At 40.3% G+C, this 20163-nt stretch overlaps 1 protein-coding gene across 1 annotated transcript; it reads right to left on the bottom strand.

Annotated features, from left to right (window-relative positions):
- Nucleotides 1–2383: 2383 nt before the first annotated feature.
- Nucleotides 2384–19900, bottom strand: LOC149436675 (uncharacterized). Its single transcript, XM_089661603.1, has 5 exons — nt 19813–19900; nt 15325–15723; nt 10133–10468; nt 7010–7372; nt 2384–3149 (listed from the first exon to the last, which is right to left on the bottom strand). Exons 1-5 carry the CDS (start codon nt 19850–19852, stop codon nt 3010–3012), a joined length of 1278 nt encoding a protein of 425 aa, XP_089517729.1. The 5' UTR covers nt 19853–19900; the 3' UTR covers nt 2384–3009.
- Between the last annotated feature and the right edge of the window lie 263 nt (nt 19901–20163).

Below are 20163 nucleotides of genomic sequence, written 5' to 3'. Positions count from 1 at the left end.
ACACAATTCTCCCCTCATTGATTAGAAATTTGTTCGTTTTTCAAAAAATTTCCAACATGCCCGATCACTCAAATTCAATGGTCGCTCGAAAATCGGTCATTGCTGTGCCTCCACTAATGGTGCGAAATTCGAACAAAAATTCTTATAAAAAGATTTTCGAAAGAAAATTATTTCAGAATTCGACCCGTGTATAGCCAGCTTAAGGCCAGGCTCACACCCAGGGGCGGACTGACAACTCATGGGGCACCGGGGCAATAGGGGATCATGGGGCCCCTGTGTCCTTGCCCAAACTCAAAAAAGCCTATGAAAAAGGTAGCAGGGGCATCTCATGGGGCCCCCTACTGACCCCGGGCCCTCGGGCAGTGCCAAATGGTCAGTCTGCCCCTGCTCACACCTGTGCAGTTTTTTATGTGTTGTAGGAACGCAGCGCATGCCATTTATCATGATTTCCTATGGGTCATGTTCACATCTATGCAGTTTTTGTGGGCGTGTTTTTTGGAAAGGGTCAGGGACTTCTTTTCCCATAGGAGTTTGTGTTGTTAGTCCAATAGACTTCAATGGAACCGTATATAAAATGCAAGTGCTGCGTTTTATATGTGGTGTTTAACTATACTCCTCCTTTAAAATACTTTCATTGTAAATGGGAGATGGCATTTATTTTAAAAAAGCCAACCAAGCTTGATATCTAGCCAGTCCTGAATAGGGAAAATCTTTTGCAAAGTTCATTCCTTCAAATTATTGTCTTCGGTGAGTCAGCTGACAGGGGCAAAGGCTATGCACTGAATTCTAGTTTTTCCATACCCATATGGAAGAAAAACATATTTGAAATATATTTTAAAAATTTTCTTCCCAAATATATTGACATATATTTGAAATGCTACAATATTTTCAATATATTTCAAAATATATTTCAATACATTTTTTTAAATATTTTTTTTAAATATATTCTTCAGATTTTTTTTTAACATATAAAAAAACTAATTATAACATATATTTTTACATATATTTGTAAATGCATTCCAAAAATGTAGATTTGTATTTTTAAAGACATACAGTATATTTGAAATGTATTTTTAAAAATATTTTTCATATATTTTGTAATAAAAACGCATTTCAGCATGCAGTATTATATATATATATATAATTTATTGAAATCTATTTTGAAACTTATTGAATAAGACCAAAATTGAAGTATTTCAAATAGATGTCAATATATTTGGGAAGAATATTTTTAAAATATAATTCAAATATATATTTCTTCCATATATGTCTGACTGCTAACTTGCAAAGTTGTCAGCCAAAAATTAGGTATTTGCAAACTTCATGAAGTTTGGGTCTAGTATGTCTTTTTCAGCAAAATGAATCTACTTTTTTATTTTTTTTGCAAGGGCTTTTATAGGTGAGGTTTATTTATTTATAGTAATGTAGTGCTCTTTGCATATGTGATTTCTTCCCTTTTTCCCTGTGTGATGTTTATTTGTATTGCTTTTTGACTTTATTTTCCTGTATTTTATCTCTGTGACTCCAATACATTTTACCAAAATGTCAAAAACTTTCCAATTTTTAAATATTTTTTTTTAAGGAATGAAAATTCTCATATTCAATCATTAATGTTCTTCACCCCACCTGTCTCTTTGCCATAACAAAGGGCCTGACTCGCCCCAGTGATTTTTTTTTTTTCTGTTATTCAATCATATGAAGAATTTAACCCCTTGACGCCGATCGCACGCAAATATGCGGCCTCTCGGAGTCAGGGCATTGACGCCGAGCGGCCGCATATTTGCGTGAAATAAAAAAATACACACAGCCCTGCACGCTCCCAGAACATATGTCAGCTACTACTGGAAAGGTCCCAATCTTCCCTTTTGATCGGGACCTTTTCCGATCATGTGACCACCATGACAGCGAATCACATCGATCACATGACCCTAAAACCCTGCCCCGCCTCCCGGCTTCTGAAACTCTTAAAGGGCACCAAGAGGTTAAGCTAAACTTTTCGCACAAAAAGTTTCCTATAAATATATTCTTCGATAGATATCAAGGATATAAATCCATTGTATGCCTTTGCAAACCCAGATATTACCTTATGCTTGTGTGTTGTACACAGCCGGTGCAAAGAGCAAAGCTGTGGGAGGACCTAGCAGCTCCACCCACTACAGGATGCATGCAGAAAGCTACAGGAGGGGGCGGAGACAAGACCAGTCACAGTGCAAAAGGATAGAGAGCAGCAGTGACGGGTCTTTATTACTGGATTACTGAACAGATCTGGAAGAAATAAATCACACCAAGATTGAAGGGAGAATACACAAGACTCTTGTAGTCAGGCAATATGCATACATAAAACATAACATTTAACATATAACTGAAAAAAGCAGGGAAAAGATAAATAATCCACCTCTTTTATTTACCATGGTCAAGACATAAAATAAAAATGTTAGAATTTTATTTTTTTACTTTAAGTAAATAGGAACTATTGCATATGTATATTTTGGTATCCAAATATTTTATATAAATAGTGAAAAATCAAAAACATAAAACATCATTTTGGGGCCATCTTAGCACCGAAGCCCTAAAGTGAGCCTGTGTTTAGGCTATAGACATTCAAGTATTTTTTTTTCTTAACAAGCAGTCAAATAACTTTAAAATAAGCCCCCACTGACCTATGTAGCTGCAGCCACTGTGGAGTAATTCCTCTTCAAAGGTCACGGCAGTCATTCAAATCTTTTTTTTCCGAAGCTTGGCTTTTCCTGTAAACGTTTATCACTGATTACTCTACAGTGGCTTCAACTATAGGTGAGTAAGGGCTTTTTTTATCATTTTACTGTTTTTTATAACATGTTAAAGCATGGCTGTCCATAGCCTGCCCACAGATTAATTATATGAGCTAAGGATTCAATGGTCAACTCAACCCATTGATAGCCACAAACAAAATCTCTCTGGGCCATCAATTTGATAAGAAGCAGGTGCGTCCAGTGTTTTCCTTGCTAATTATCCGGATTGAAGATGTCATCAGTTTTTCTGGATGTAGACAAGGGCCAGTATGAAGAGTGCAGTGAGGAGGATGAACTTCAGCGCAGAACAGGCCACTATTATGATACTTTGTAGACACAGAGGTAAGGTGGTGACACCATCTGAAGCATCTGAAGGACCTGAAAGACACAGGAGTAGAGATTGAAAAATAATTCTTATTGTATTGTTAAATATATATATATGGCCACAAATTATCCATTTTGCCATTTTCCATTTGCTTATTGAACGCTGAAGAGTCTAACATGGCCGTATCTCTTCAGTTAAGATGAGAGAACATCCAGGAACCACCAGAAACTTTAATATAATACCTTTTCTATTGCAGGGTTGACTTTTTGGGTTGGTCAACAACACTTTCACTTTAAGGTTTAGGGCAGGCATGTCCAAAGTCCGGCCCGCGGGCCATTTACGGCCCGGGGGTCGGTTTAATACGGCCCTCCAACAGCCCTCCCTGCTCTGTGTAATGTGGCCCTCCCACGGCCCTCCCTTCTATGGCAGACAGTCTTCTGCTTGAGAGCAGGGGGCAGTGCGCATGCCTGACTGCGGCGCGTTCTCCCTGGTCTGTGTAAATGCGGCTGTGGCACGGCCCTCCCTTCTGTGGCAGACAGTCTTCTGCTTGAGAGCAGTGCGCATGCGTGACTGCGCCGCGCTGGGAGCGACAGAGGGTGGTGACGTCAGGGCCGGGCTTCCAGCGTGAAGTGTGTTTCTCTTCCCCTCCCGGCTGCCGAGCAGAGACTTCAGCTCCAGCTACCTTTTTCACCCTTCACATTAGTGCAGGTAAGTTTTTTTTAAATTTATTTTCAATACATTGTGAAAACTCAGCTGTCAGTTGATCTTAATGTTATGAAATGAAAAGTATGTCGTTTGCAATTAACTTGGCATAAAATAATTTATTTGCATTTAATTGTAATGGTTCAAAGAATGTTCGGAAAAATGTTCGGCCCTCCACCATGTTCACTTCATCCAATCTGGCCCTCTTTGAAAAAAGTTTGGACACCCCTGGTTTAGGGTGATGTTGGGGAGCTAGCATTAGGGATGTACTTATTAGAAATCCTCCTGCGCTTCTATGGAATCCCCTCCTACTTTAAAGCCGCTAACACTCAAACTGATACCTATAACAGTGCACAATGATAAATCATAAATATAAATTAGTGTAGCGCTAAAAATAAACAAACTATTGTAATCCAATATATTGACTTCGTGATAAATACTCTCAGTGTTCTTAAATGCCACTTACTACATATATGTATATTCCAAATCCCCAAAAACCATACAAAGCACGCTAAGACGTAACTTCCGGTATCCGAAGTGTCGCACTTCCGGTGCGGGACGCCATTTTCCTGGTTATCAGGAAGCTCAAATACATGTGTGCAGTTTGCAAATATAGGGACAGAAGAATCGCTGTACAAACACATGTAAGTTACCTTATGTTATATCTACAATTAAACCCTGGTTATTGGAAATACTACACTATGGAGGATCTCTGTTTTTGACTCACTATTTGTGAGAGAGAGTTTGCAGAGAATCGCTGGTGAGGATCCTATGAGGCACAGCAGTGGAGGTGTGGAGGAGGCCAAATAGGAGGAATATCTGAGAGGTACCAAACCAGGATTCTTGAGGATCCAAAATGATCCTAAAGGCTTGTGGGCCCTTAGGGGTCACTGAAAGGAGGTGAGTGGGCATTGCAGCTGAAGTGGAAAGAGTGTGGTTTATTCACGAGTGGCACTTGATATATAAAGACACATTGCATGTATTTAAATATCACTTGGAATAGATTCGTTTGGATTTGGACATTGGACGTTGAATTAAGTTGAAGTGGCACCATCACATGATATTGATTTATATTGTTTTGAAGCGGCACTATCACATTATTTATATGTTTATTTGATTAATGCAATAGGAGTTTGTATGGTTTTTGGGGATTTGGAATATACATATATGTAGTAAGTGGCATTTAAGAACACTGAGAGTATTTATCACGAAGTCAATATATTGGATTACAATAGTTTGTTTATTTTTAGCGCTACACTAATTTATATTTATGATTAGGGATGTACTGTATGTTAACTAATTATACAAGGTTATACTGAAAGGACCACCTGCGCTGCTATGTACAACTATAACTAAAAGCCGCTAACATCCAAACAACATCCCCTTCAGATGAATCTGATCAATACTAAATGATTTAATGATGCAGCGCTAGAACATTAAATACCTCTACACAAACAAATAAGTGAAACATATAAAAGTGAACAGAATCTAGTAAAGTAAATCCCTTAGTGCAATACGTGCAAAAAAAAAAAAAAGAAGTTCAGTGGAATAAAGTGATTTCAGATCAATATTCCCTTCAGGGAATTAACCATTAGGTGTTTCCCTAAATAGGGACAATAATAATCAAATAGGTGACGTGTGCAAACAGATCTCAATATATCATAGATCCAGCAAAATAAATAAATAGTCCATCAATAATAATTTGCTGTAGAATCACATCAATCATGCAATTTTCAAACGTGATGATGCGTTGGTGATAAGTGTAGTGATATCCAAAAATGGCAGGCATGCGCGCTCACCTTCACATTGCGACCCCAAAGGGGCCACAACACTTTTTGGATCCCCCGGATCCTGCTAGTAATCACTGGGTGAGGTCAGGCTCTGCAATCCTTAATAGTATCTCCTTCTATCTCTTTTATGCCTCCATCCACAGTAGATAATAGATCCGCTCAGGCCAGTACATAGTATAAAAATAATAACCAAAATACACAGACTTCTCATCATTGAGATACGTGTGCTGCATACACCCTGGAGTTCAAAAGATGGCGCCAATCCGGAAGTACGTCACCACGCCGCCTCCACGCGTTACGCCACACCCACATGGGCGTGGTGACGTACTTCCGGATTGGCGCCATCTTTTGAACTCCAGGGTGTATGCAGCACACATATCTCAATAATGAGAAGTCTGTGTATCACCACAAGTCTCACCAAATTTAGAATGGGATTTTTTGCTCACTGTTTTTCTTGCTGGAGAGGAAGCTGTACCGAGGGATCTTCATTGCAAGAATCTCCCCGCTTCTGCTTCTTCAATTTGATGGATCTGTGCTTCTTCATCTCCTGTTGCTTGTTGAATATGATCCCACCAGTCATCAAGGGAGCGGTTCTGAGCTCAGGAAGCAAAGTCCTGCTCTTCTACCAATATGTCTGCCTACACATAGAAACACGGGGCAGGCTGTTCCCTTTTTCAAGGGAAGTTGCACTTTCTTATTTTCCTTGCATGTGACTGGGTATTATTTGAAAAGTATTTTCTCCGCATTCACCAAGCTCTGGGGATACTTCCCATGCAAAGTGAACAGCTTATTTGCCTTTATTAAATAAACCTCACAGTGCAGAACGAGACAAGGTAAGTCAGTAAAGGGGAAAAGATGTTCTGCAGGGAGACCACAAGGAATACTGATCATTAGTCCTATGCCTTTTGCTTGCCTTTTTGAACACTGCTTTATTAGATCAGGTCTTCCCACTTGTGGGCCAGAAACATATCAGTATGTAGCTGGACTTTGAGTGGTTATACTGGAATGATGAAGGTAAATTCATGAATGCATGAAGGTAAAAAACGTTCAGCCTTTACAACCAATTTAAAGCTGAACTCCAGGAAAAGTAAAAAATCTTCCCTTACAGTAGGGCTGCCCCCACACTGCTAGGGTTAAAAGCTTGTTTAGGTCGGGGGGAAAAGAGAAGCAGTTTTGGTTGAGAGAAGCAGGTGGGTGTGAAAAGTGGACTATAAAAACCTTGGGAAAGAGGTACCGTGGTCATCTTCTCTAATGGGGAGCTATTAAACTCATGTTAAGTAGTTTTGTGCTGGAGGTCAGAGACATTCGAACTACTTTCAGAGTTACTGAGCTTAAATATGGAACAAGCGAGGTGAACTCCTGATTTTCTTGTTTGTTTCCACTCAAAGACTCACAAGGAATTAAAGCCCCTGGGTACATACCTTTCACATTGTAGATTCTCAGGAGAGTCCCGGGTCCTTCCTCCATTATAATTTCAGCCCTGACAGATCCACATCGTTGTATCATCACCCTGCAGTAGAATATGGTGTTGTTTAGTCCATGGAAGTCTTGTAGAAGAAGATTGGAGTCATCCACCAGTCTGCTCTTTCCTTTGTAATCTGGGTGTATGTAGTCCAGGCTTGGATGGTACACATAGTCCTCTCTTGGGTCTCCGATCATCCAGTAGACCTCCATTCGTACCATATTCCTGTACTGTGGTATTGTGAAACTGCAGTTGATGATGACATTCTTCTGAAAATCAGTTTCTTGTGGCTGAATGATATTGAATGTTGAATTTGTTTTCTCTGTAAAATACCAACTTTTTGTGAAGTGTCATCAAAGGTACATGCCAGCTAAAATTGCCAGTTTAACTTTAAAGAGAACCTGTGGCTTTGACCATTCAGGACATCATAACAATAATCCTCTGATACAGTGAAGCCGGCTACTGGGTAACATCCATTGACACAATTCTTTATTGGCTCCATAGCAGGATACAGTAGTTACCAGCTAACGCATTTTGGCCAAAGCCTTACTCATAGCTATACGTGTTCTGTCCTTGCTACACGTTTCCCTGTGTGCAACTTGACATGCAGCTAAACCCTCCTATTCTGCAATAAGCCAGACTGAGTTTAATCTTGAAGCTTTATTAACAAAACAGATTGGGCGAAACTATTAGGAAAAAACAGATGAGGAATAAATGCAATCAATGTAAGAACATACAGAAAACACAATGGATAGGCTATAGATGGCGAAAAGTACAAGCCTACCAGCGATGCTGCCTTTTTAGAATGCAAATTTAGTACAACATGTGCCATGGTGGCTGGCTCTTTCTCTTCCAGCTTCTAAGATGGAGTCTGATCTCCCAAGATTAATCTATTTTCTTTCTCTCAGAATGATGGGAATTTTGTTTTAACTCTTATCTAAACAGTCTCTAGTTCCAGGTCAGCACAGTGGCTAAATGGTTAGCACCTCCGCCTGGCAGTACTGCTTGGAGTTTGCATGTTCTCCTTGTGCCTGCATGGGTTTCCTACCACACTCTAAAGACATGCTGGTAGGTTAATTGGCTCCTGTCTAAATTGTCCCTAGTATGTGTATGTATGAATGTGAGTTAGGGACCTTAGATTGTACGCCCCTTAAGGGTTAGGAACTGATGTAAATGTACAATATATATGTGTAAAGCGCTGCGTAAATTTATGGGGCTATATAAGTATTTAAAATAAAGAAATAATAAAGCGTTGCATAAATTGATAGCGCTATATAAGTACCTGTAATATATAAAAATAATTTCTGTAAAACAGTAAATGTATTACCACTGTAATACTATGTATTACCAATATATCACCAGCTTCATCTAGTGGTCAAATTTGATATTGCAGGTAGCATTGGCATAATATATTCCCCTGCTGGAGGCAGATTAATAAATAAAGTTTCGACCAAACACATTAGCTTGTTACTACTGTATCCTGCTATGTAGCCAATAAAGGATTGTTCCAATGGATGTTACAGAGAGCCAGCTTCTCTTTATCAAACTGAAAGAAGGTAGAGTTTTAAAGCAGAAGAGATCCTGCATGCTAACAGAAGAGATAAATTTAGTTGGCTCACGTTAGTGAAGTGAGCAAGCTTCTGGCACCTACATCTGTCTTCTAGAAGATTCTAGAAGCTAGTGGGAGGAAGGGTGGAGACCAAGATCTGCATATTCATGGGAGTTTGACCAATCCCAGGCAGAAGGCCTGGTAGTGTGGTAGATAGGCTCATAAATATGAGAGATCTTGGCCAGCAGGGAAGTCTGGTGATCAGAAAGAAGATAGAGTGTTGAGTATTGTAAGGCCTGGGAGGGGACCCCGGGAAATATGGGGCTCTGCCTCCAGGCTGGAGCTGAGAAGGAGAAAGGAAGGAGAAGAAGTTTAGACAGAGAGAACTGCACTACAAGTCCTATCTAGAGGGTACCCTGCTCAGCATGGAAGACTAGCACAGCTAACAGGCCTGAACAAAGCAGTTTGATGCAAAACTGCAGGACACAAGGGATAGAGTGAGGACCTCTACACCCCCAGGGACTTAAAGGGAGATGGCTGCCAGATGCAATATCCAGCATGCTTTCATGGAGACAATGTCACAGCTAACCTAATCCCTTGCTCTGGGATACTTGCAAAGCAGCCAGGTGGGTTGGAATTTCCTCACCAGCTATTGGGACTGTGTGAGAGTTCACCCAAGAGGACCTAGATCTCCTTAAGTCCTATTGCTACTGAAGTCACATTGCTACTGATCTTTTAAGGGACTGATACCACTCCAGCTGGAGTAATATTCAGGATACATCCTTTTTTGTACATACAGTAAATGCAGGAAGTTTGTCCTCAGTCTGTTCTCTCTAGTCAAGTTGGGCATCCCATAACCCCTAATCCCTATCCAAGTTGTTTTCCCCCTAATAAAACAACAAAAACAACCCCATAGACTGGATTCCTAACTACGTGTGTTTGCCGAAAGTGCGTGTTGCCAGGCATTGCAGAAAATAGGGGAAACCAAAGTACAGCAGCTCCTTAGAAGGTAGCGCTACAGTTACCACTGGATTTCACACTGTGAAAATGTGTTCATGGTCTCTGTCCGGCCTTCAGGGCCAGGAACACAGTTACCCCCCCTTGTGTGCATGTAGGCACCACCGTTATTGATGTTCTGGATTTCATGCTATGGAGGTTGTGGATTTCATGTTATGGAGGTTCTGTATCTCAGGGAAACTTGGTGCTTGCCCAGATGTGCGACAGGTCTCTGCCAGGTCCTGAAGATGAAACAGAGTCCTTCAGCACATCTGCACACATACTGCATTTTCAAAGATAGTGGTACCAATTCCTCTTTAAGTCAATGACCCAGACCAAGTGTGCATACATGGACTACTGGCTTTTTATTCATTTTCCAATATGCATACTAGTTCCATGCCAGTGGCTTGGAGAGTATTACATTTAGAGAAATCAAGGCAAATTGCAGTTTCAGAGGGAGGTCATAGAACAGCCACCATATACAGTATCTCTTAGTAAGGGACTACGTTTAAGCTCACTTTTGGGACAGAAACATACCTACAACCACCAGTTCTGTTCCAAGAGTTTTTCTAAAGGTCAGTGGGTCACTTTTTCCAGATGAGGCCAGGATTTCCCAGCAATACCAGCCTCGGTGTAACGGAAGAGTTTGATTCATTTTGAAATATAAAATATTTCCCCCTTGACTGTTAGAGCAGTCTCCTGAATGGACCAGTCTATCACACCTTGGGCTCTCTCCGGTGTTCCTCCATAACCTGCAGGAAATGAAAGGTGGGTCTATTTTTTTCTTAGATGAGAATCGAGTGAAGAAAGTCACAGTGTCCCCGGCAAATGCTGGTATAAAAGATGGCTGCTCCAGCTTCAGTTCATGTTCCTCTAGAACAAGAAAAGAACATTTTCATGATGTATGTCCATCTACCCCCAATAGCAAGCAGGAACATTATTATATGAGTAAAAATACAGAAGACACATAAATTTGCTTGTTTCCTTCTCTAGAGCACATTCCAGCATTCATGTCTTTGCCTTCTTCCTATAATGGTCCTATTGGCTGCACTGAGCAGTGGTCATTTACCGCCGCATGATAAAAGGACACCTATATCATACAACCCAACAATCCTGGAGGTTCTTGCATTTAGATTCGCTAACTTACCTCAATACAGAACAAGGGCACCATTGGTGCTGGGCCCCTAGGGTATGCTCCTTGCATTTCTTGTAAGGTTTCCTGCGTCCTGCAGCAGACAGTATCCCACCCTATTGGCTGTCATACCAGTAAACAAAAGAGTTGAGGGAAGCTTCCCCTAGGCTTCTCCTCAGCTCTGAGGTGTCTCTAGGCACAACATGGGGAATCCTGGGAGGAAGGACATCTCCTGGCATTGAGTCACATTGTATCTCAAGTCTGTAAGCTTCATAGAGGATGAATTGTGCTGGGGGCAGGGGCGGACTGACAATTCATGGGGCCCCCGGGCAATAGGGGATCATGGGGCCCCTGTGTCCTTGCCCAAACTCAAAAAAGCCTATGAAAAAGGTACCAGGGGCATCTCATGGGGCCCCTACTGACCCCGGGCCCTCGGGCAGTGCCCGATTTTCCAAATGGTCAGTCCGCCCCTGGCCGGGGGGCACAATGGTCTGAGTGGGGAGGGTAACAATGATTTGTGCTGGAGTTCAGAGGATTTGTGTTGGGAGAAGGAAGATTTGTGCTGGAAGGAGTGATTTGGAGCAGGGGGTTTGGAGGGGAAGAGAACTTTACCAGAAGGGGAGGTTTGGGGAGGGGTGTGATTTGTGCTGGGAGGAGGGATTTAGGGGGAAAGAGGATTTGTGTTAGGGGGAATTTGGAGGGGAAAAGGTTTAATGCTAGAAGGAAAAAGATGATTTGTGATGGAAGAGGAGATTTATGAGGAGGAGGATTTGTGCTAGAGAGATTTTGCAGGAAGATGTTTTGTCCTGGAAGGGGGATTGGGGGGATTAAGAGGTTTTGTGCTGTAATAGAAGGGAGGATTGGGGAAGGGGGAGAATATTTGATCTGGGAGGGGGGATTTAAGGGGGATGGAAATGGATTTGTGTGCTTGGAGGGGGATTGGGGAGAAATGAATTTGTGCTGGGAAGGGGAGTTGAGGCAAAGAGGATTTGTGCTTGGAGGGGGTGAAGGGAATTTTGTGGGAGATAAGAGGATTTGTGCTGAGATAGAGGGGGTTTGGGGGATTGTACTAGAAGGGGGATTTGGAGAAGTGGAAGAAGATTTGTGCCGGTTCAGCAAAGGTTTTGTGCTAGAAGGGAGGATTGGGGGGATTTGGGGGGGGGGGTTGTTCTGGGAGGGGAACTGGGGGATTAAGACAATTTGTGTTGTGATAGGAGGGAGGATTGGGAAGGGGAGAGAGTATTTTTCCTGGAAGGGGGGATGGAAACACTTAGAGGGGAATTGGGTAGAAAATGGAATTTAACTAGAAAGAGATTTGAGAAGAAGATAATTTGTGCAGGGGGGGTGGAGTGGGGGGATTTCTCCTGGAAGGGGGGATTGAGGGGATTTGCACTTAGATGGAGGGATTGGTGGGAAAAGGATTGGTGGGTAGAGTATTTGTGCTGAGGGTTTTGGGGGATGGACGAGGATTTCTGCTGGGAGGAGGATTGATTGAAGAGTATTTGTACTAGGAGGAATTGGTGGGGGGGGGGGGGGGGATTTATGCTAGGAGGATTTGTGCTGGAGAGATTTAAGGGGGAATAGGATTTGTGCTATAAGGGGGAGAGGAGAGTATTTGTGCTCCAAAGGAGAAGGAGGATTTCATATGGGAGAGGTGGGCATGCAAATTAGTGCTGAATTTTTTATAAGGTGGGTGGGGATCTTTACTGAAAGGGTAAAGTGGGGAAATGTATTGCTTACGAGGGAATCTTGCAATCTCCTGAACACTACATTTTACATAACACACTCCTGACTCCTACACCCTTTTAGATTTCTAATCCTGACCCCTCCTTTCTGTGTGCTGTGTACTCCTAAATCCAGCACTGACTGCAGCACTGTGTGCTATGTACTCATGACCTTGGAACTCTTTGCATTGCACACCTCAGAACTCTACATCCTGTGCATTGCACACCTCTGAACCCTGCACGCTGTTTATGTATTTCTAAACTTGACACCGCCTGCAGGACTTTACGTGTTTTACTATCCTGACCCTTGCACTCTGTGCATAACACACCCCTATCCTCTGCACTCTGTTTCACAGACTCCTGCCCTATATACACTTTATTGTACATTACATACTGTACTTCTTACCAAAATGTTCAATGTCTCAATCAAGAAGAGAAACTCATGAGCTGCCAAAAATGAAAGATACAAACCCAAAGCTGCTGCCCACCTAAATGTGTTCCTTCATACAGAATAGCATAAATATATAGTGTGGCACTGCTAAATAAATCTCAGTAACAGCATTCAACAGTATGTGAGTATACAAATAACAAATAGACTAGTGCAAAATAACACAAAAAATAAATAAACCCAGCATATATAGAATCACCTAGGGAAACATGAACAATATTCAGCAAACACCCGGCTGACCAATCAACCCAAAAGCAAATAAATAACAGCCCCAGTACTGAATGATGTGCAGAAAAATAAATGCAAGTGATTGTACAAACTCCAGTAGTATCCCTAATAAACTAAACAAAAATAAAAAGTCAGTGTGTGCAGGGGCAAAATGGGGTTGTGTATACAGAGGGCAGAACAGTGTGGACAGTAGGTGAATTTATTTTGCAATATTGCTTCCATTTTTTATATTTGTTGTTTCTAATTGGACTATTATGCCACACCCAATATTTGGCGCAATTTAACCACTCCCACTTTAGTCAGAACACGCAAGCACACCATAGGTCAAGGTCTCCCTAAAGTGTCCCTCTTTCTAAAGTTTTAAAGTTTGGAAATATGATATATGGGCAAAAAATCTGGGGACACCTGACCATCACACCTGTATGAGCATGTTGGCTATCCCATTACACAAAAATGGGCAATAAACAGGGGCGGACTGACAATTTGGAAACTCGGGCACTGCCCGAGGGCCCGGGGTCAGTAGGGGGTCCCATGAGATGCCCCTGGTACCTTTTTCATAGGCTTTTTTGAGTTTGGGCAAGGACACAGGGGCCCCATGATCCCCTATTGCCCGGGGGCCCCATGAGTTGTCAGTCCGCCCCATGCAATAAACTATGGCATCCCCTTCCCATTGGTCTATAACAGCTAAAGGTACGTCTGTGAGGTCAGGTACTAATGTCGGACAAGACCCAGCTTGTAGTCAATGTTCCAGTTCATCCTAAAGGGTTATGGTCACCACTTTGTGTGGTCCACTCAAATTTCTCTACACCAAGCTCATCAAGCCATGTCTTTATGGAACTAGCTTTGTACACAGGGGCACAGTTATGTTTGAGCAGAAACAGGACCTTCCCCAAACTACTTCTACAAGGTTGGAAGAACACAAATGTCTAAAATGTTTTGTATGCTGTAGCATTAACAGCACCCTTCACGGGAACACCTTAACTCAATCATTTGAGGGACCATATCATGTACGTTTGATTTTTGAAGAATGGGGAAAACCCTGAGAAACTAAAACACTTTTTTGGGGTGATTAGTTTAGGATGGTCAGATTTGAGCAACTTGCAGAAAAATGGGTGGCTTTACATATCTGGATCATAAGTCACGCCTTCTCCTGTCTCTACCTGTCTGCTCCATCTCCATCTGCTGGTCCTGTCCGAAGTACAGTTGCCAGTTGAGGCTGGAGGAGGTATTGGACCCCCAGTGAAAACCTTCACAATCTTCCAGTGAGACAGGAAGTCAGAATCAGGGAACAGTTTTTTCTGCTATAAAATACTATAGAATATAAAGGATGGGAGTCTTTATAGGCCAAGGTTGGTGTCCCACCCTATCCCAGTTGTCAACACAGGGCCTTTTTTTTCTCAGAAAATAGGTGCAGGAACTTCGCCCTTCTGAATCACTGCTTGTCTCCTCCCTCCAACCCACCTCTGGGCACCATCCCTTGGTTCCACCCCCTATCCACCTCCTAGTACCACGCCTTTTAGAGAATACAGAGCCAAGTATTGTTTTGCTGTGCTAAGTAATTTGTATGGAAATCGTTCATTGCAACAAGAAAAGCAGTAAAATAGATCCCTTGCAGCCAGCATCAACAGACCCTCCTCCAGCAACAATAGATTCCCTCAGCAACAATAGACCCCCCAGCAACAATGGAACCCCACAACAAAATACCCCCCAGCAACAACGGATTTCCCAGCAGCCAGCATCAACAGACTCTCCAGCAACCAGAAACAATAGACTCATCCTTCAACAGTAGATCCCTTTCAGTAACAATTAACCCCCTAGTAACAAAATATCCCCAACAGAAACAACAGACCTCCCCAGCAACAATATGCCACCATGCAACAATAGGTCCCACAGCAACCAGCATTACTAGACCTTCCATCACACCCAACAAAAGATCCCCAACAGAAACAATAGACCTCCCCAGCAACAATATACCACCATGCAACAATAGGTCCCCCAGCAGCCAGCATTACTAGACCCTCCATCACACCCCAGCTCTGCATACTATTACATACATTCGGTGATAGAGGTGCTGGAAATACGCTCCCCCTCGTTCTTGCTGAAAAAAAAGCTCTGTGTCGACATAAAATCACCAGTTTCCAGTTTATTATAAGAATATTTATGTTCATATTTATGCATATATTTATATTCAATTTACCTCTTACGGTGAGGATGGTCCCCTCAATGCTTTGAAACGGCTTTTTCTCTCCGTCTTTGAATGAGATAATCACACGACAACAATACCTGTTCCTGTCATTCAGTGTCAGGTTGTTCAGTATTAAAGACACATTCTGAGCCAATGGGTCCCCCTGCAGCAGCAATCTCCCATGATACTTGGAAAAGGAGACGTTTGTCAAAGAGTTGTAGATTTCTTCTGTTCCTGCGAATTTACAGTATGGGCTATCATGGGCTTTCCATATAATATTCACATCTGAAACAGTTTCCTTTTCTTCTGGATACACAAATTTGCAGGGCAGTGTGAAAGTCTCCCCCACAAAGGACTCTGCTTCTCTTGGCTGGTCTACACAATAGTTTATTATAATTCCATATGATTCACCTGTAAAAACAGGAACTATATCATTGCATTGTTGTGAAGAATGACAACATAGAAAATTGCTGATTTTATGTATTTTAAATGTTAATTTATGCTTTTGTTTATGTTACAGAAACATCAGGATTTGTTTCAAACCAATGAGAACCTAAAAAAAAAAAAAAACAGCCTCCCTTTTACTTTTTCGCCTCAATTGACTGCAGTGCATTTTGCCAAAATGGTGAAATTTTACCAACATTTCAAGAAAATAAACACTGTTACTTTTGCTCATCCTTAAGCATCATGTTTGGCAGCTAAGTATTCTAAAACAAAACAAAACCCAAAAAAACAAAACAGCCTTAAGTTCACCTTTCCAATCAAATTGAGTGCATTTTGCCAAAATGGTAAAATTTTACCTAAATTTCAAGAAAATAAACACTGTTACTTTTGCTCATCCTTAAGCACCTTATTTGGCAGCTAAGTATTCTAAAAAAAACTAAAAAAAACCCAAAACAGCCTTAAGTTCACCTTTTCAATCAACTTCAGTGAATTTTGCCAAAATGGTGAAATTTTACCTAAATTTCAAGAAAATAAACACTGTTACTTTTGCTCATCTTTAAGCACCATATTTGGCAGCTAAGTATTCTAAAAAAACAAAAAACAAACAAAAAAAAAAAAACAACCTTAAGTTCACCTTCCCAATCAACTTCAGTGAATTTTGCCAAAAATGGTGAAATGTTACCTAAATTTCAAGAAAAGAAACACTGTTACTTTTGCTGATCCTTATGCACCATGTTTGGCAGCTAAGTATTCTAAAAAATAAATAAAAAAATAAAAAAAACAGCCTTAAGTTCACCTTCCCAATCAACTTCAGCGAATTTTGCCAAAATGGTGAAATTTTACTTACATTTCGAGAAAATAAACTGTTCATTTTGCTCATCCTTAAGCACCATGTTAGGCAGTTAGGTATTCTAAAAAAAAAAACCCCAAAAAAAACAAAACAGCCTTAAGTTCACCTTTCTAATCAACTTCAGTGCATTTTGCCAAAATGGTGAAATTTTACCTAAATTTCAAGAAACTAAACACTGTTACTTTTGCTCATCCTTAAGCACCATGTTTGGCAGCTAAGTATTCTAAAAAAACAAAACAAAAAACAAAAAAAACAGCCTTAAGTTCACCTTCCCAATCAACTTCAGCGAATTTTGCCAAAATGGTGAAATTTTACTTACATTTCAAGAAAATAAACTGTTCATTTTGCTCATCCTTAAGCACCATGTTAGGCAGTTAGGTATTCTAAAAAAATAAAAAAAACCCAAAAAACAAAACAGCCTTAAGTTCACCTTTCCAATCAACTTCAGTGCATTTTGCCAAAATGCAAACACTTTTAATTTTGCTCATCCTTAAGCACCATGTTTGGCAGCTAAGTATTCTACATAAAAAAAAAAGCCAAAACAGCCTTAACTTCACCTTTCCAATCAACTCCAGTGCATTTTGCCAAAATGGTGAAAGTTTACCTAAATTTCAAGAAACTAAACACTTTTAATTTTTCTCATCCTTAAGCACCATGTTTGGCAGCTAAGTATACTAAAAAAAACTAAAAAAAAAACCAAAACAGCCTTAATTTACCTTCCCAATCAACTTCAGTGAAAACTGTCAAAATGGTGAAATTTTGCCTAAATTGTACAGCAATTTCAAGGAAATAAAAAATGGCAGTTCTGTTCATCCCTGCTCACCACATTTGGAGGCTAAGTATTCTAACTTACATCTACATTTATTACATATTAAACACTGTTGATGTTGTTAGGGTCTTTTTTTTCACTTCAGTATCTTAAAGGATAAATTCACCTTTGGGAACATGTTACATGTTCCACCCATTTTTTGGGTGGAACATGTAACATGTTCCCATAGCCGCAGCAGCGCCCGCTGCCCTCCTAACTCTGACAGATAGTACAGGGAGACGTTTTCCGTACTGTCAGATTTTTTAAATAAAACAGCGTGGCGGGGCTCCACCCACACGGCCGCGTCACTCATTCACAGCGTTCTGTGAATGAGTGCCTACAAGTCCCAGCAACCTTAGCGACTGCTGGCTTGTGGTTTTCAATGAACTGCCACGGCACTCTGGTAGTTCACTCAAGCTTCCTATCAGAATATCTGCTTGACCCTAAATACCGTACATCACGTACATCCCGTACAGCAAGCTGATATACTGAGAGGTCTGCAGGAGACCTGCATGGCATCAGATGTCTACTGATCACTGGTGCAATGCTTTCCTGGAAAATGGACCGCGCTAAGGTCGCAAATTAACTAAATAAATTGTGAAATGTTTAAAGTAATAACAACGAGCAAAATTCAAATACAATTAATATTCAGTCCCAACATGTGAATAATTGGTGCAATGGTGCTGTATCTTTAACGGTGATACTCCATATTGAAATGACAAGTGCTTCACTGTGTTCACTAGTGGAAATTTATTGGTTACTACCAGCAACCACGGTTAAAAGGGCGAAGGAATATCGGCCATCAGGACTGGATTGCATACTGTGATAGTCCCAAAAAGCGAGTGAGACTTACCTAGAGATAGGTGGTCATGAAATGACGGTGAGTTTACATCTATGTGGGGCACCAGTGTGAACACAGTGAAGCACTTGTCATTTCAGTATGGAGTATCACCGTTAAAGATACAGCACCATTGCAGCAATTATTCACATGTTGGGATTGAATATTAATATTGTATTTGTATTTTGCTCAGTGTTATTACTTTAAAGATTGCCCAATTTATTTTGTCAACTTGCGGCCTTAGTGCGGTCCATTTTTGAAATATTTAAGATTTTGTGTTTGGTAATTCACAATTAGGACTGCTGCTATATAAGTATCTTATATATAGGCAATTCTTTTATTTATGTAAATTGTTTCCTAAGCGCAACAGCACCGCTTTGTCTTTATCTTTCAACATATTGTCCATTGTTTACTCCCAATGCCATGGCATTTTCTACTTTCACTGGCCACAGTCCAGCCCCCACAAAGTCTTAAGGACACTAAACTGGCCCTTTATTTAGAAACTTTGGAGACCCCTGTTCTAGAGGGACCTTACAGGTATTGTATAGGAATATTTTGCAATAGTCCAAGCTGGACCAATATAACTATGTAAAAATATCCATACCTAAAATTATCCATCCCTAAAAATATCCATAACTTAAAATATTTATACCTAAAAATATCCATACCTAAAAATATCCATACCTAACAATATCCATTCCTAACAAGATCCATACCTAAAAATATCCATACCTAAAAATATCCATACCTAACAATATCCATACCTAAAAATATCCATACCTAACAATATCCATACCTAACAATATCCATACCTAAAAATATCCATACCTAAAAATATCCATACCTAACAATATCCATTCCTAACAAGATCCATACCTAAAAATATCCATACCTAAAAATATCCATACCTAACAATATCCATACCTAAAAATATCCATACCTAACAATATCCATACCTAACAATATCCATACCTAACAATATCCATACCTAACAATATCCATACCTAAAAATATCCATACCTAACAATATCCATACCTAAAAATATCCATACCTAACAATATCCATACCTAAAAATATCCATACCTAAAAATATCCATACCTAACAATATCCATACCTAAAAATATCCATACCTAACAATATCCATACCTAAAAATATCCATACCTAAAAATATCCATACCTAACAATATCCATACCTAAAAATATCCATCCCTTGAATTCTTCTTTAAGAGTTTTCAACTTTGGCAAAATTTTGCCAAATATACAAAATACCTGTATGTACTTTTGCACTCAATCCAATTTTTTAGTTCACAGAATATAGCTGTAAAGGCTGACAATATTGTTTAATATATCTGTTCAATTCACAGGAAATTAGAAGGACACACATTTAATGGCAGGATCAACAGGTTTTATTTATTTTCTGAAAATGTTCTTAATTTGAATATAAGAACATGAATGCATCTACCATGTCTAAAGACTGTTGAGCTGCAATATATTCCATTTTCTTAGGTAAGGTACAGTTGCATAGTAGGAATAACACACCTTTTTATAAATACGTACCCCATAGAATCAGCATGCTTAGAGTCAGAGGATAAGACATATCAATAAACCGATGAGAGAGGAGCGCACCAGGGAACGTTTCTGAAAAGCTTTCTGCACCCTGAACCATAATACTTATTTTCATGTTCAAATTGCTAAACACCTAATTGTGTCATAACTGTTGTCAGGAAATTGCATGAAAAAGGAAGACGCGGTCTTGCAAAATTTTAATCTGTTTTATTTGCAAAACACAATTACAAATAGCAATGTTACCCAATGGGTCATACATGAAAGTAAATCTGTGCTGAGGAGGTATGAAAGCAGCCGTCACTGACTTCTCCTGAGAATACGAGTTGTCTGGCTGGCATGCTT

This window comes from Staurois parvus, unplaced genomic scaffold (genome assembly GCF_062004578.1).
Source record: "Staurois parvus isolate SC_StPar_1 unplaced genomic scaffold, SC_StPar_1.0 ptg001352l, whole genome shotgun sequence".
NCBI lineage: Eukaryota > Metazoa > Chordata > Amphibia > Anura > Ranidae > Staurois > Staurois parvus.
The sequence above is the reverse complement of the archived record's forward strand: the minus strand, read 5'-3'. Positions and strand labels throughout refer to the sequence as shown.

Bases quoted from the DNA above. Each gene is read 5' to 3' on its own strand.
- LOC149436675 (XM_089661603.1), bottom strand. From the start codon at position 19,852: ATGTCTTATCCTCTGACTCTAAGCATGCTGATTCTATGGG. The intron at 15,724-19,812 runs GTACGTATTTAT...CTGTTTTTACAG, and splicing joins AAGCATGCTGATTCTATGGG to GTGAATCATATGGAATTATA. The intron at 7,373-10,132 runs GTATGTTTCTGT...GGTATTTTACAG, and splicing joins AACAGAACTGGTGGTTGTAG to AGAAAACAAATTCAACATTC.